The sequence below is a fragment of the Suricata suricatta genome, chromosome 4 (genome assembly GCF_006229205.1).
Source record: "Suricata suricatta isolate VVHF042 chromosome 4, meerkat_22Aug2017_6uvM2_HiC, whole genome shotgun sequence".
Taxonomy (NCBI): Eukaryota; Metazoa; Chordata; class Mammalia; order Carnivora; family Herpestidae; genus Suricata; species Suricata suricatta.
The window spans coordinates 157,810,889-157,823,089 of record NC_043703.1 but is presented as its reverse complement, the minus strand read 5'-3'; the positions used below and the strand labels follow the sequence as shown (position 1 = coordinate 157,823,089).

Sequence of the window (12,201 nt, the reverse complement as noted above, 5' to 3'; positions counted from 1 at the left end):
GACCGGCGCGAGCGGCCCCGCGCGCCCGGGTCCGCGCTTTCTCGGTGGGGCCCGGGGACCCGGCACCGGGCACAGGTGGCATCTCCCCAGCTCTTGCGCTGGGCCAGCCTGTCCCCAGGCCATGGGCCGTCGAGACCGAGAGGAACTGCGTTCGCTGTGCTCGGAGTTCGCGGGGACGAGGGGTGCCTTGGAGGGGAGTGAGCTGGGAGTCCAAAAGGAAAAGCTTCCCGGACGGGCCTCGGGCTGTCACCCTGCTTCTCCCTAGCGTTTCTGAGACGCTTGGCGAAGCGATGGGAAGGGAGGGACGCGCGGAGGGGACGGATGTGGGTGTGCGCACATCTGAACGAGCAGAACTAATGGGCTTTGGAAGCTGAGGGCGCTGGACAGAAACTGCCAGGCCCAGAACGTTACCCGCCTCTGCAGAATGGGCACCTGGGCTGGTGGAAAACGACTTTACTATCCCCCACCCCCGCCCCGCACCCCCTGCTTTTTCGCCTTCTTATTTGGGAAAGAGGGGAGTTCTTCTGAAGTCTGTTTTTAAGGCTAGCACCATTCTGAAGGCTGGTCAGTTGCGATCCGATCTTTGCCCAAGCGCCTGTAGTGAAAATGCCACCTTGTCGCATCCTGGCTCCGCTGCGACCCAGAAAGTAGGATGCGGAAAGGAGGAAAGGATTTCAGGAGGCTCCGGCCAGGCTTGCTGTCCCCCCCTCCCCGCCCCCACCCCTGCCCCCGTTTGGATTCTGTGTCCGGAGAGACGGAGGGGGAATCTTGCTCTCCCCATCCCTCCTCCCTTCCCTTGAAACCAGTCAGAACCACCCGAGGGATGGTTTGGGAGGCTTTCCAGCTGAAGACTGGCGGTCTTTTCAAATGAAGATAAGGACACTGTCGATCAGCACAGGGGTGTCCTTGGAACTAGACTCTGAATCTGAAGGTCACAGGGACTAAGAACGGCATATAGAAAAGGCAACACCTCCTGGAGAGGATTAATTCTGAGGGAAGGGAAGTGGTGAAGTAGTGGAGATATTTGACCCGTCTCTCCTCCTGTTTCTGTTTGTGCTTGTTGCTGTGGTTCTGGTCAGTACCTGGATAAAAGAAGACCGGAAGCCATGTCTGAGTTTTGGCTAATTTCCGCCCCTGGCGATAAGGAAAACTTACAAGCTCTGGAGAGGATGAACACGGTAACCTCCAAGTCCAACCTGTCTTATAACACCAAATTCTCGATTCCGGACTTCAAGGTAAAATTCCTGGGGAAGAGGAAGGAGACGGTGGTTTGCGGCGGGTGGGTGTCTCCTGGGCAGCCAAGGAGAAAATAGCAGGGCAAGGGCAGACAGAATAAGCCTGGGGGTGAGGATGCACACGGCAAGTCAGTGGTCTGGATGGGACTTCATGCCACAGCCCAGAGTTCATCGTGGTTCCCGTGGATGTAATCACACAGGGCAGAATGAACAGGGAGGGAAGGGTTCGGAAAATGGGGAGAGTGTTTTCCACGCTGAGGCTCTTGTGAGTTGTTCTAGGATTCTTCCTGTTTTGCCTCCAGCATCTCAGAAGCCCCACCATGCAGTTGAGATGTACCGGCCTGGAGAGCTTCAGCCTCGATTGTGCTCTTGTACTGGGAGCAGGGCGGGAGAGTCAGCATCCTGGTGGTTCTGCTGGAGAGGCGGGAAGGGAATTTCATGATAACCGGGCAGAAGGCAGAAAGACACGAGGCAGGAAGCCTAAGGGTTCTTGAAGAGGAGAACAAAGTTAGAATCAAACAGATAGCAAACAGGAGCGAGGTCTGCAAATCTTTTTCCTGCGAAAGAGTGGACTTGTAGCAGACCTTCCTAAGATTGTAGGTTTCCCATCCAAGTACTAACCAGGCCTGACCCTGCTTAGCTTCCGAGATCAGAGGAGATCGGTGCAGTCAGCGTGGTAAGGCCGGCCCCCGGCCCGGCCCGTAGAGTAGGATTGTAAATTTCCAAAGGGACGAAGCTTGAGGCGTTTTTCAATCACAGTTATGCAAATGCACGGTGGGTGCTGGAGGGATGGCCCTAACCGCCCAGAGGTAACTCTTCTAGAAAACTGCCCTATCCTCTTCTTTCAACGCTCAGCCTGCTGGTCTACCAAAAGAGCCGCACGGTCAGCCTTCCTAGTTATTGGTGATGTGACTATATTTGCTAGTGGTCATCGAGCAGTGTGTTGGGGGCCAGGCACTTTAAATGCATCATGTGGAATCTTCATAAGTCCCACATTACGGATCAGGAAGGGCGGGGAAAGGAGACCAGGGTTGTGGATCTGCTAAGGGACAGCACTGCTTTCCGAATCCATATGTTGCTCCGCTGTTTGCCTGGCCACCGACGCTGTGAAGGTTGGGGAATTCAGCATCCACTCGCAGCTTACTCCTTGTAAGGCAGTGTGTTTGGAGGGAACAAAGATAAGAGGCAGGACCTCTGCCAGACATTGCTTCACATCAGGCTGCTTGAAGAGAAGCAAACTGCACTTACTAGAGAATCCTGGGCTTCATCATATCCTAAATGCCTTTCTTAAGGTGTTTCTTAAAGTTTTTTAAAAATTTTTAAAATTTTTTTTTATTTTTGAGAGACAGAGGGAGACAGTGTGAGCAGGGGAGGGTCAGAGAGAGAGGGAGACACAGAATCAGAAGCAGGCTCCAGGCTCTGAGCTAGCTGTCAGCACAGAGCCCAACGCAGGGCTCAAACCCATGAACCGTGAGATCATGACCTGAGCCAAAGCCGGACGCTCAACCGACTGAGCCACCCAGATGCCCCCTTAAAGTTTTTTTTTTTTTATTAAAGTATAGCTGACACACAGTGTTAATATTAATCACTTTTTAATGTCTGATGGGTAATTGGTAACCTGAAAACAGTCTCTCCTTCTGATTCTGGGAAGAGAGCCTTAAATACAGTTTTGGACTCTGTGATAATTTTCCCATTAAGAAACAGATCATTATAAGTAATCTGAAAAGAAAAAGACTTTCAGGAATGATGAGGTGGGGGGAGGGAAAGGAGAAAGCGGGGGAAGCTGATTCCCACCTCGCCCCTGCAAGATCATTGTTAATGGCAAAGAAGAACAGAGACAGGGATTGGTTGGACATCTTGGAGAAGAAAAGCTTTTAGAAATGGTGACTTCTTGGAGCAGCTGGGTGGCTCAGTTAAGTGTCTGACTCTTGATTTCTGCTCAGGTCATGATCTCACAGTCAGGAGATGGAGCCCCATGTTGGGCTCTGTGCTGACAGCACAGAGTCTGCTTGGGACTGACTCTCTCTCTCTCTCTCTCTCTCTCTCTCTCTCTCACTCTCTCTCTCTGCCCCTCCCCCACTCACACTTGTGCATTCTTTCTCTCTTTCAAAATAAATAAATAAAAACAAAAAAAAAGGGATGGTAACCCCTTTTACTTGCTTTCTGGTACATTTCCTCCTCCGTGATGGAGATTGATCACGTGACCAGCAGACCACCATGGTAAGAAGGTAGTGAGCTGGGATCCCACAATGATACAGAAGTTGTTCCTTCCTATGGCAGAAATGTAACAGTTCATCCTGTTGGCAAAAATTTAACAATTGGGAAGCAGTTAAAATAGTTAAAATTCAAAAATAGAAAATAGTTACAATTTAAAATTTAAACATTAGAAAATATCCCCAGAAATATGAAACTTTATAAAGTAAAAAAAAGAAAATAAAATAAAATTTCCCAAAAAAAAAAAAAAAAAAAAAAAAAGAAAAGAAAATATCCCCAGTCCACTGATTCTCTTAAGAGCTCTTCCCAGTTTCCAGTTTGGCTGTTGACCAAGAATAATAACTAAGGCAAGACGGAAGTTACAGACGTCCCTGCCCTGCTGTTGACAGTGACCTACGCTATCCCCGCCACAAAGCCCGAGCCTCTAACTTCTTTGCAACCTTTCTAGGTGGGGACCTTGGACTCCCTTGTTGGCCTCTCTGATGAGCTGGGGAAACTCGACACCTTTGCTGAAAGGTAAACAATTTCTTATTTACTGCATACAAGTGAGAATTTGACATTGTTGTCAAAGGACACAGTGCTCTTGGCTTTGGCTGGATCCATACTTGTCCAAACCCGATCCTGGACTCACATTAAGAACCAGTCGGAGGGCACTTCGGAGCCTCAGTCATGAAGCGTCGGACTCTTGATTTCGGCTCAGGTCACGATCTCGATCTCATGGTTTGAGAGTTCAAGACCTGCTGTGGGCTCTGCACTGACAGCAGGGAGCCTGCTTGGGATTCTATCTCCCGTTCTCTCTGCCCCTCCCCCACTTGCTCTCTTTCTCTCTCTTAAAATAAATAAAAATAAAGTTTAAAAAAAAGAGCCAGTGTGGTTCTGCATGGAAGTACCAGGTCAACAGCAACACTTGGGGGCCCTTGAAGAGTTGTGTTCTCTTTTTTCCTGGAGGCAGCATTTTTTGGAGGGGCAGCCTTCAAAATGAAGAGGCTTGGGGCGCCTGGGTGGCTCAGTCGGTTAAGCCTCCAACTTCTGCTCAGGTCATGATCTTATGGTTCGTGGGTTCAAGCCCCGCGTCAGGCTCTGTGCCGACAGTTCAGAGTCTGGAGCCTGCTTTGGATTCTGTGTCTCCCTCTCTCTCTGCCCCTCCGCCTCTTATGCTCTGTCTCTCTCTGTCTCAAAAATAAATGAAACATTTAAAAACTTTATTAAAAAAAAACAAACCCAAAATGAAGAGGCTTATGCCATAAGGTGCTGAAACATTTATTTATTTAAATATTTTTTTATTTTTGAAGGAGAGAGAGGCAGAGTGCAAGTGGGGAAGGGGCAGAGAGAGGGAGAGACATGGACTCCAAAGCAGGCTCCAGGCTCTGAGCCCTCAGCGTAGAGCCTGATGCAGAGCTCGAACTCATGAACCGTGAGATCATGACCTGAGCCGAAGTATGATGCTTGACCAGTAGAGCCACCCAGGCGCCCCGGTGCTGAAACATTTAGAAAAATAATTGATGTGGTTTCCCCCAAGGCTTTTTCATTTTAAAGTTTTGTGTTGGTTTTGTTTTTGTGGTAATATTTGCGCCGAGTAAAAGATTCAAAGTACAGAAGAAAGGCTACTCCAGTGACCTTAAGTTGTCCTCTCATCTGGTTTCCTCTTTCCTGTTTCCCTTATTTCCATCTTTTGAGGCAACATTATTATAATTTTTAGGAGAACCTTCTGGAGACAGCCTGTGCATGTACAGTCAAATACAAATAGATTCTGAAAAACAGGTTTACACAAATGATAGCATGTATCCTGCACCTTGCTTTTCTCACTTAATCACATATCTTGGAGATTTTTTTTTTACGTTTATTTATTTTTGAGAGAGAGAGGAAGACAGAGCATGAGCTAGGGAGGGACAGAGAAAGAGAGAGGGAGACATAGAATCTGAAGCAGGCTCCAGGCTCCGAGCTGTCAGCACAGAGCCCAAAGCGGGGCTTGAACTCACAAGCCATGAGATCAGGACCTAAGCTGAAGTTGGACGCTCAACTGGCTGAGCCACCCAGGTGCCACGCATAGAGACAGTTTCAGGTCAGTCCACGGCTGCGTTTTTCCACTGGCTGTATTAGCATGAATAGATGTGCCCTAATTTGCTTGCACTTCCCTACTGATGGACATTTAAGTTTTCTGGTCTTTTGCTATTAGAAACAATGCTGTTCTATTTTATACTCCTTTGTGCACCTGTGGGAGCAGATCGGGACAAGTTGAAATGCTGGGTCAAAGAGGATTTGCATGTAGCCTAGTATAGATTTGCCCCCATCCTCTCTCCAAGGAATTGCTCCTGTCCACACTCCCACCAGAAGGATGTGAGGATATTTTAGAGTCTTCATTTATTTATTTATTTATTTCTAAATTGTTACAAAGCTGGTTCATAATCATTAGAGAATATATATGGATCACAGAAAAGCATGAAATTATTCCTTTCAGAGAAAAGAATTACGCCATTCAGAGAAAACCACTGTGATGTTATATCGTATTTATAGTAGGTATATCCAGTTTTTTTACCCATATTATTCATGCATGCATATATTTATTCATGCATATATATGCATGCATATATTAATAACAGTGACATTATATGTGTTTGAAACTTGCTCTTCTCTTCATATCTTATGCGTTGTTTTTTGTTAATTTTTTAATGTTTATTTGTTTTTGAGAGAGAGAGAGAGAGAGACAGAGTGTAAGCAGGGGAGGGGCAGAGGGAGAGGGAGACACAGAATCCCAAGCAGGCTCCAGGCTCCGAGCTGTCAGCCCAGAGCCCGACCCGGGGCTCAAACCCATAGACTGCGAGACCATGACCTGAGCCAAAGTCAGACATTTAACCAACTGAGCCACCCAGGCACCCCATTCACGGCTTCTACTTTGGATCTCACCTTAACTATTCCACTGTAGTGTTAGGCCATAGAGATTGGCATACTTTGTATATTTGGGTGTTTTAAAATAATAGTAATTCTAGTTTCAGTGAAACTGAAAACCTGTTGCTTAACGAATCTTCTCTTTTGATTGAAATAGAACGCAGGGGCGCCTGGGTGGCCCGTCAGTTGAGTGAACGACTCTTGATTTCGGTTCAGGTCGTGATCCCAGGGTCGTGGCTCTGTGCTGAGCATGGGGTCTGCTTGAGATCTGCTCTCCCTCGGCTCCAGCTTGCACGCTCTCTCGCTCTCTTAAAAAAAAAAAACCAGGAAGAAAAGTCATGACCAGGACACAGACCCAGACCCCCCCCCCCCCCCCCCCCCCCCCCCCCCCCCCCCCCCCCCCCCCCCCCCCCCCCCCCCCCCCCCCCCCCCGCCCCATCTCACCACCTCCGTAGCGGGTTTCAGACTCTCAGGGCCTGTGGACATTGCTGTTTTGTCTTTTCAGTGCAACGGTGATGTGATGTGTCACTGCTTTTTTAACACATTAAAAAAATGTTTAATTTATTTTGAGAGAAAGAGAGGCAGAGAGAGAATTCCAGCAGGTTCCACACTGCCAGCACACATCCCAACATGGGGCTCAATTCCCTGTGAATGGTGGTATTGTGACCTGAGCCGAAATCGAGTCAGATGCTTGACTGACTGAGCCCCTCAGGCGCCCCCACGCATTTTTATAGTGATCGTACTTTGCGGACTCTCAGTCTGCGGATTGGCGCCGTGACGTGGAGATTAGGTTTTCTGTGTTCTATTCTGGTTCCGTTCCGGTTTTCTGCTTCTGTTGCCGCTGGCCTACCCCTGCCTGAGAATAGAAATCATCCTTCGATGGTAACATTTTGCTACATGTAGGATGTTGCTCTGACCACATAAAGGCAGTCCTAGTCCCCGAGTCGGTTGAAAAAGAAAACAAACCTTTGGCTTTCTCATCTGTAAAATGGGATAGTACTGAACATCTCTGTGCTTTCACAGAAGAATGAAGGGAAGTCACGTATTCTCAAATCCCAGGACAGGTTCTATGAAAAATGAACACACCCCTCCCCCCAAAGTGGCTTGATCTCCAAATATCAACTCCTTTCTTAGGCTGTTCTGCACAGGGCGGTGAGGCTGACAGCCCCCTGCCCCGGGCTGGCCATTGCTCTCAATGTTCCCAGCAGCCCTGACAAACCGCCTCATGAGGTCCTGCACTGAAGAGCTGCCATATTGCCTTAAGAAGTGAATCGTTTCCACGCTTCCTTGCAGAAGTGACAGCTAGTATCTTTCTAGACTTTTCTAGACCCTTCTAGATCTTTCTTTGCTACCAATGATCTCGTGCAGGTCCCTGAGCCTGTTTCTTACTCCCCAAAGCCTCCTCTAGCTCTAAAATTCTGTGATCCTGGAGGATTATTTCCATCTTCATTTCCTTTTTGTTTTGTTTTGCTTTGTTTTTGTTTGTGTTCTTGTCCACACCTAGTGGTTGCCCAGCTTGTTTGTGCTGGTGGCCAAGCATGGGTTTAAGAAATAATATGAAAGTATGTGAGCAGGCAAGGTTACGTCTCTAATCCGGATACAGATAGAACCCCGACGAATTAAGGTGTCTTCAAAAAACAGGGCTGGGTGTGGTGAGAACTGACAGAGTACGTGGTTTTCTTTGTCTTTGTGGGTCTGTGTTCTCAAGAGCATTTCTCCTGGGGGAAAAGGAAAATGGTGTGATCTGAGCACCCCTTATTTCCAGCGTTTATGTGGTCCGGGGCCAGGAGATTTCGTCTTGGGAGTTAATACTGGGGTTGGAGTCAGATAATGGGATACACTAACTTGGAGGCTGCAGGTCTTTGAAATGCCCTCCCTGATGCTTTAAAAAGTACTCGGGTGTTATTAGATAAATAAATGCCAGCTGGGCATGTAGCTCAGGCAGCACAAACCTGTCAGCGCTGCCTCTGGTCAGGAGAACAGAGGAGGGACAAGAGTTTTCAGGGTGTATTGTTTCCATATCCTTTTATTACTTATTTACTGGGGCTCTAGAGTGTTTTTCCATGTAGCTGGAAGGCAGGTTTGGCTGCTTACTAGCTTTTCTCTCTCTCTCTCTCTCTCTCTCTCTCTCTCTCTCTCTCTCTCTCTCTCTCTTTTATTTTTTTTTTTTATTTATTCCTCCATGCTGACTTTGGTCATTTACCCTGTAATTCATGAACATTTGAGAAACTAAATGATTCGATCTTGAAAAAGGCGCCGCCACGCCCCTCCCCCCACTCCCATTACCAGTTGTTTGAGTTCTTCCCAGTGTCTTAGCTTGCTTTGTGATGCTGATTGAAATATTGCATTTCACAGGTGCTAAGACACCCAGATAGACCTCCTGGGTCTCTGTGGCACCCTGGTGGCTGTCACTGGCCCCTGAGTCCAGGGCCTGCCTTGTAGAATTGCTTTTCTTTACCCTTGTGGTTGGATGAAGTTGACTGAGGGTCAGCTCAAAGATGTGGATCAGAGAGGTGCCTGGGTGGTTCAGTTGGGTAAGCGTCCGACTTCAGCTCAGGTCATGATCTCACGGTTCGTGGGTTCGAGCCCCGCATCGGGCTCTGTGCTGCCAGCTCAGAGCCTAGAACTGGCTTCAGATTCTGTGTCTCCCTCTCTCTCTCTGCTCCTCCCCCATTCATGCTTTGTCTCTCTCTATCTTTCAAAAATAAATAAAAGTTAAAAAAATTTTTTTTAAATGTGGATCAGAGATTGTGGATCTGAGTGTGGAGTCTGCTGAATGAGGCAGGGAGTGAGTCCTTCTAAGTGCATTCTAAAGAGAAGCAAGGGGCACCTGGGTGGCTCAGTCGGAGGCTCTTGGTTTCAGCTTGGGTCATGATCTCATGGTGTGTGAGATCGAGCCCCATGTCGGGCTCTGTGCTGACAGCTGTGAAGCCTCCTTGGGATTCTATCTCTCTCTCTCTGTCCCTCCCTACTCATGCTCTCTCTCAAAATAAATAAACTTAAAAAAACGTTTTTAAATAAAGAGAAGCAAAATATAATTTAAAAAATTAACCTAGATGCATGACATGTCTTCAATTCATTAGACAAAGATCAATTGAACACCTTTTAATGATGTGCGCTTTCTAGACCGCTTGACGGTCCTAACGGCTGATCTCTGTTCTGCTTCGAATGACTACTTCCAGCCTCCCCTTCCTTCTAACCCCCCAAGAGTGTCTGCTCATGCTGCTCTCCTACCCCAGACTCTCCTCCTCACCCCTGCTTTCTGATCTCCCTGTCCCACTACGCCCAGGCACACCCTCCTTCGCAGCCTGACCACAGTGCGCCTGTATATTCTCTCGTGGGATGGTTTGGTCATGACCAGCCTCGCAGCTCGCCCGTAAGCCCCCTGAGGTTAGTCACCAGCACATGTGGATCTCTGTGCCTGTAACATTCTAGGCCCTCAAAACCCGGCTGAATGAACGAATGGAAGAAAAAATCCTGAAATATTCGAGCCTCGCGGACCCTTGGAGATCTAACTAACTCCGTCGTGTTCCAGATGAGGAAACATGCCCAGAACGATGCTCCTAGAAAGAGCCGATGGGCTCAGGGCAGCAGAGGGCTAGGAGAGCCTTGACCCAGATTCACCAGTCAATCATCGTCATTTTTGTTACGACAAACATTTAAAAACGTCTTACTCATGTCTTATTCATTGCTCAGATAATTAATACTGACATTTCACAAAGTAATATATTTACACATTAAAAAAATGAAATGGTGGAGCACCTGGGTGGCTTAGTCAGTTAAGCATCCAACTTCAGCTCAGGTCATGATCTCATAGTTTGTGGGTTTGAGCCCCCGGTCAGGTTCTGGGCTGACAGCTCAGGGCCTTGAGCCTGCTTCGGATTCTGTGTCTCCTTCTCTCTCTGCCCCTCCTCCACTCATGCTCTGTCTCTCTGTCTGTCTCTCAAAAATAAACATTAAAAAATATTTTTAAAATCAAATGGTATAAAAAGGTACAAAAAGAAATAGAAAGTTCTAGTTTTCCCTTGTTCCTCTCCCCAGAGGCAATCATTATGAGGGCTTCGTATAGTTCCTTCCTTGGTAAAACAAAACAAAAAATACGCGTGCATTCATGCTCCGGCACTGATACTTACAAACTTTGAAGACCGTATTCTGAGGTATCCACTGAGTACAGGGTGTTTTAAATTTAGATATGTTTCAAGCATTTAGGACAGGACCTCTCACATGGTTAGGGCAACAACCCTACTGATAATTTATACGATTACACTGAGGGGCATGTGGGTGGCTCAGTCAGTTAAGCATCTGACTTCGGCTCAGGTCATGATCTCATGGTCTGTGGGTTTGAGCCCCATGTCAGGCTCTGTGCTGACAGCTCAGTCTGGAGCCTGCTTCAGTTTCTGTATCTCCCTCTCTCTCTGACCCTCCCCTGCATGCGCTCTTTTTCTCTCTCAAAAATAAATAAACATTAAAAACATTTTTAATAATAAAAAGATTACACTGAAATTAGGGGAGATGAACATTCTTAACATTTTGCGTATTTCTATGAACGCAGTACATCTTTCAACTGACTTAATGCTTTTTCTTTGTCCCTCTGATGGAGAGCTTTCATGTTTCATTCAATAAAGCTCCTGCACCGTATCTCACTGATTACTTTCCTCCAAATCATATATATATTTTTGGTTCCTATTAGGAATGAGATCTTTTCTCTAAATGTTTACGATTTGTAAGTAGGGATTTTCATGTATTAATTTTATGGCCCACAAATGCCCTGAATTTCCTTATTGAAAGGTAAGGTCAAATGCAGGGGAGTCTGGCTCCAGAATCCTCATTTTTTTTTAAGTTTATTTTATTTTTGAGAGAGGGAGAGACAGAGAGAGAGGCAGAGAGAATCCCAAGCTGGCTCCACTCTGCCAGCGAGGAACCTGATGTGGGACTTGAACCCAAGACCCTGGGATTGTGACCTGAGCCCAATCAAGAGTTAGATGCTCAGCTGATGACGCTCCCTGAATCCTCATTTTTAACACAATATTGAGATTGGTCTGATGTGTGACAGCACAGAATTACAAAGCCACATTAGTGTCAGAATGGTGATGGCTGGTAAAAAGCGTTTGAAAGTTTTCTCTGTTCTCCATCCTCTCTACGCTGTTGCCATGGCATCCACTAGCCACGTGGGGCCTTGAGCCCTTTCGAGGGGGCTGGTTTGAAATGAGATGTGTGAAGTATAAAACGTCAGATTTCCAAGACTTAGGGCCAAAAAGAAAAAAAGAAGGAAAATCTCATTAAATGTTATTATGTTTGGTTACCTGTTGAAATAATCATGTTTGGGATATGGGGTTACATAAAATATATTATTAAAATTAATTTCACTGTTTTTTTTTAACATTTTTACTAGAAATTTTAAACAGAGCCATATGTGGCTCCGTTATATTTCTGTGAGACAGCATTGGGCTAGCGCTCTAGGTGGGGCTTCCCAACACGCAGGTGAGTGCCCTGGGGAATCTTGGGAAATTGCAGATTCTGACTCAGTGGGTCTGGGCTGAGCCTAGGATTCAACATTTCTTCCTTCCTTCCTTCCTTCCTTCCTTCCTTCCTTCCTTCCTTCCTTCCTTTCTTTAATGTTTATTTATTTATCAGAGAGACAGAGACAGAGTATAAACAGGGGAGGGGCGCAGAGAGAGGGAGACACAGAATCTGAAGCAGGCTCCTGACTCAGGGCTTGAACTCACAAACTGAGATCATGACCTGAGCCAAAGTTGGACGCTTAACCGACTGAGCCCCACAGGCGCCTCTGAGATTCAACATTTCTTACAGCTCCACAGTCATACTGTGCTGTTGGGCCGCAGACCACACTGGGCCTGTCACCTCC

At 46.9% G+C, this 12,201-nt stretch overlaps 1 protein-coding gene across 4 annotated transcripts in view; it reads left to right on the top strand.

The window, feature by feature from the left end:
• Positions 1-1,084: 1,084 nt before the first annotated feature.
• Positions 1,085-12,201, top strand: part of ATP6V1C2 (ATPase H+ transporting V1 subunit C2) — a 48,611-nt gene continuing 37,494 nt past the window's right edge. For all 4 annotated transcript variants that reach the window (XM_029938303.1, XM_029938302.1, XM_029938301.1 and 1 more), the window contains exons 1-2: positions 1,085-1,235; positions 3,898-3,965. In XM_029938303.1, the coding sequence (XP_029794163.1) occupies positions 1,107-1,235; positions 3,898-3,965 (197 nt within the window). In that variant the 5' untranslated portion in view covers positions 1,085-1,106. The remainder of the gene's footprint in view (positions 1,236-3,897; positions 3,966-12,201) is intronic.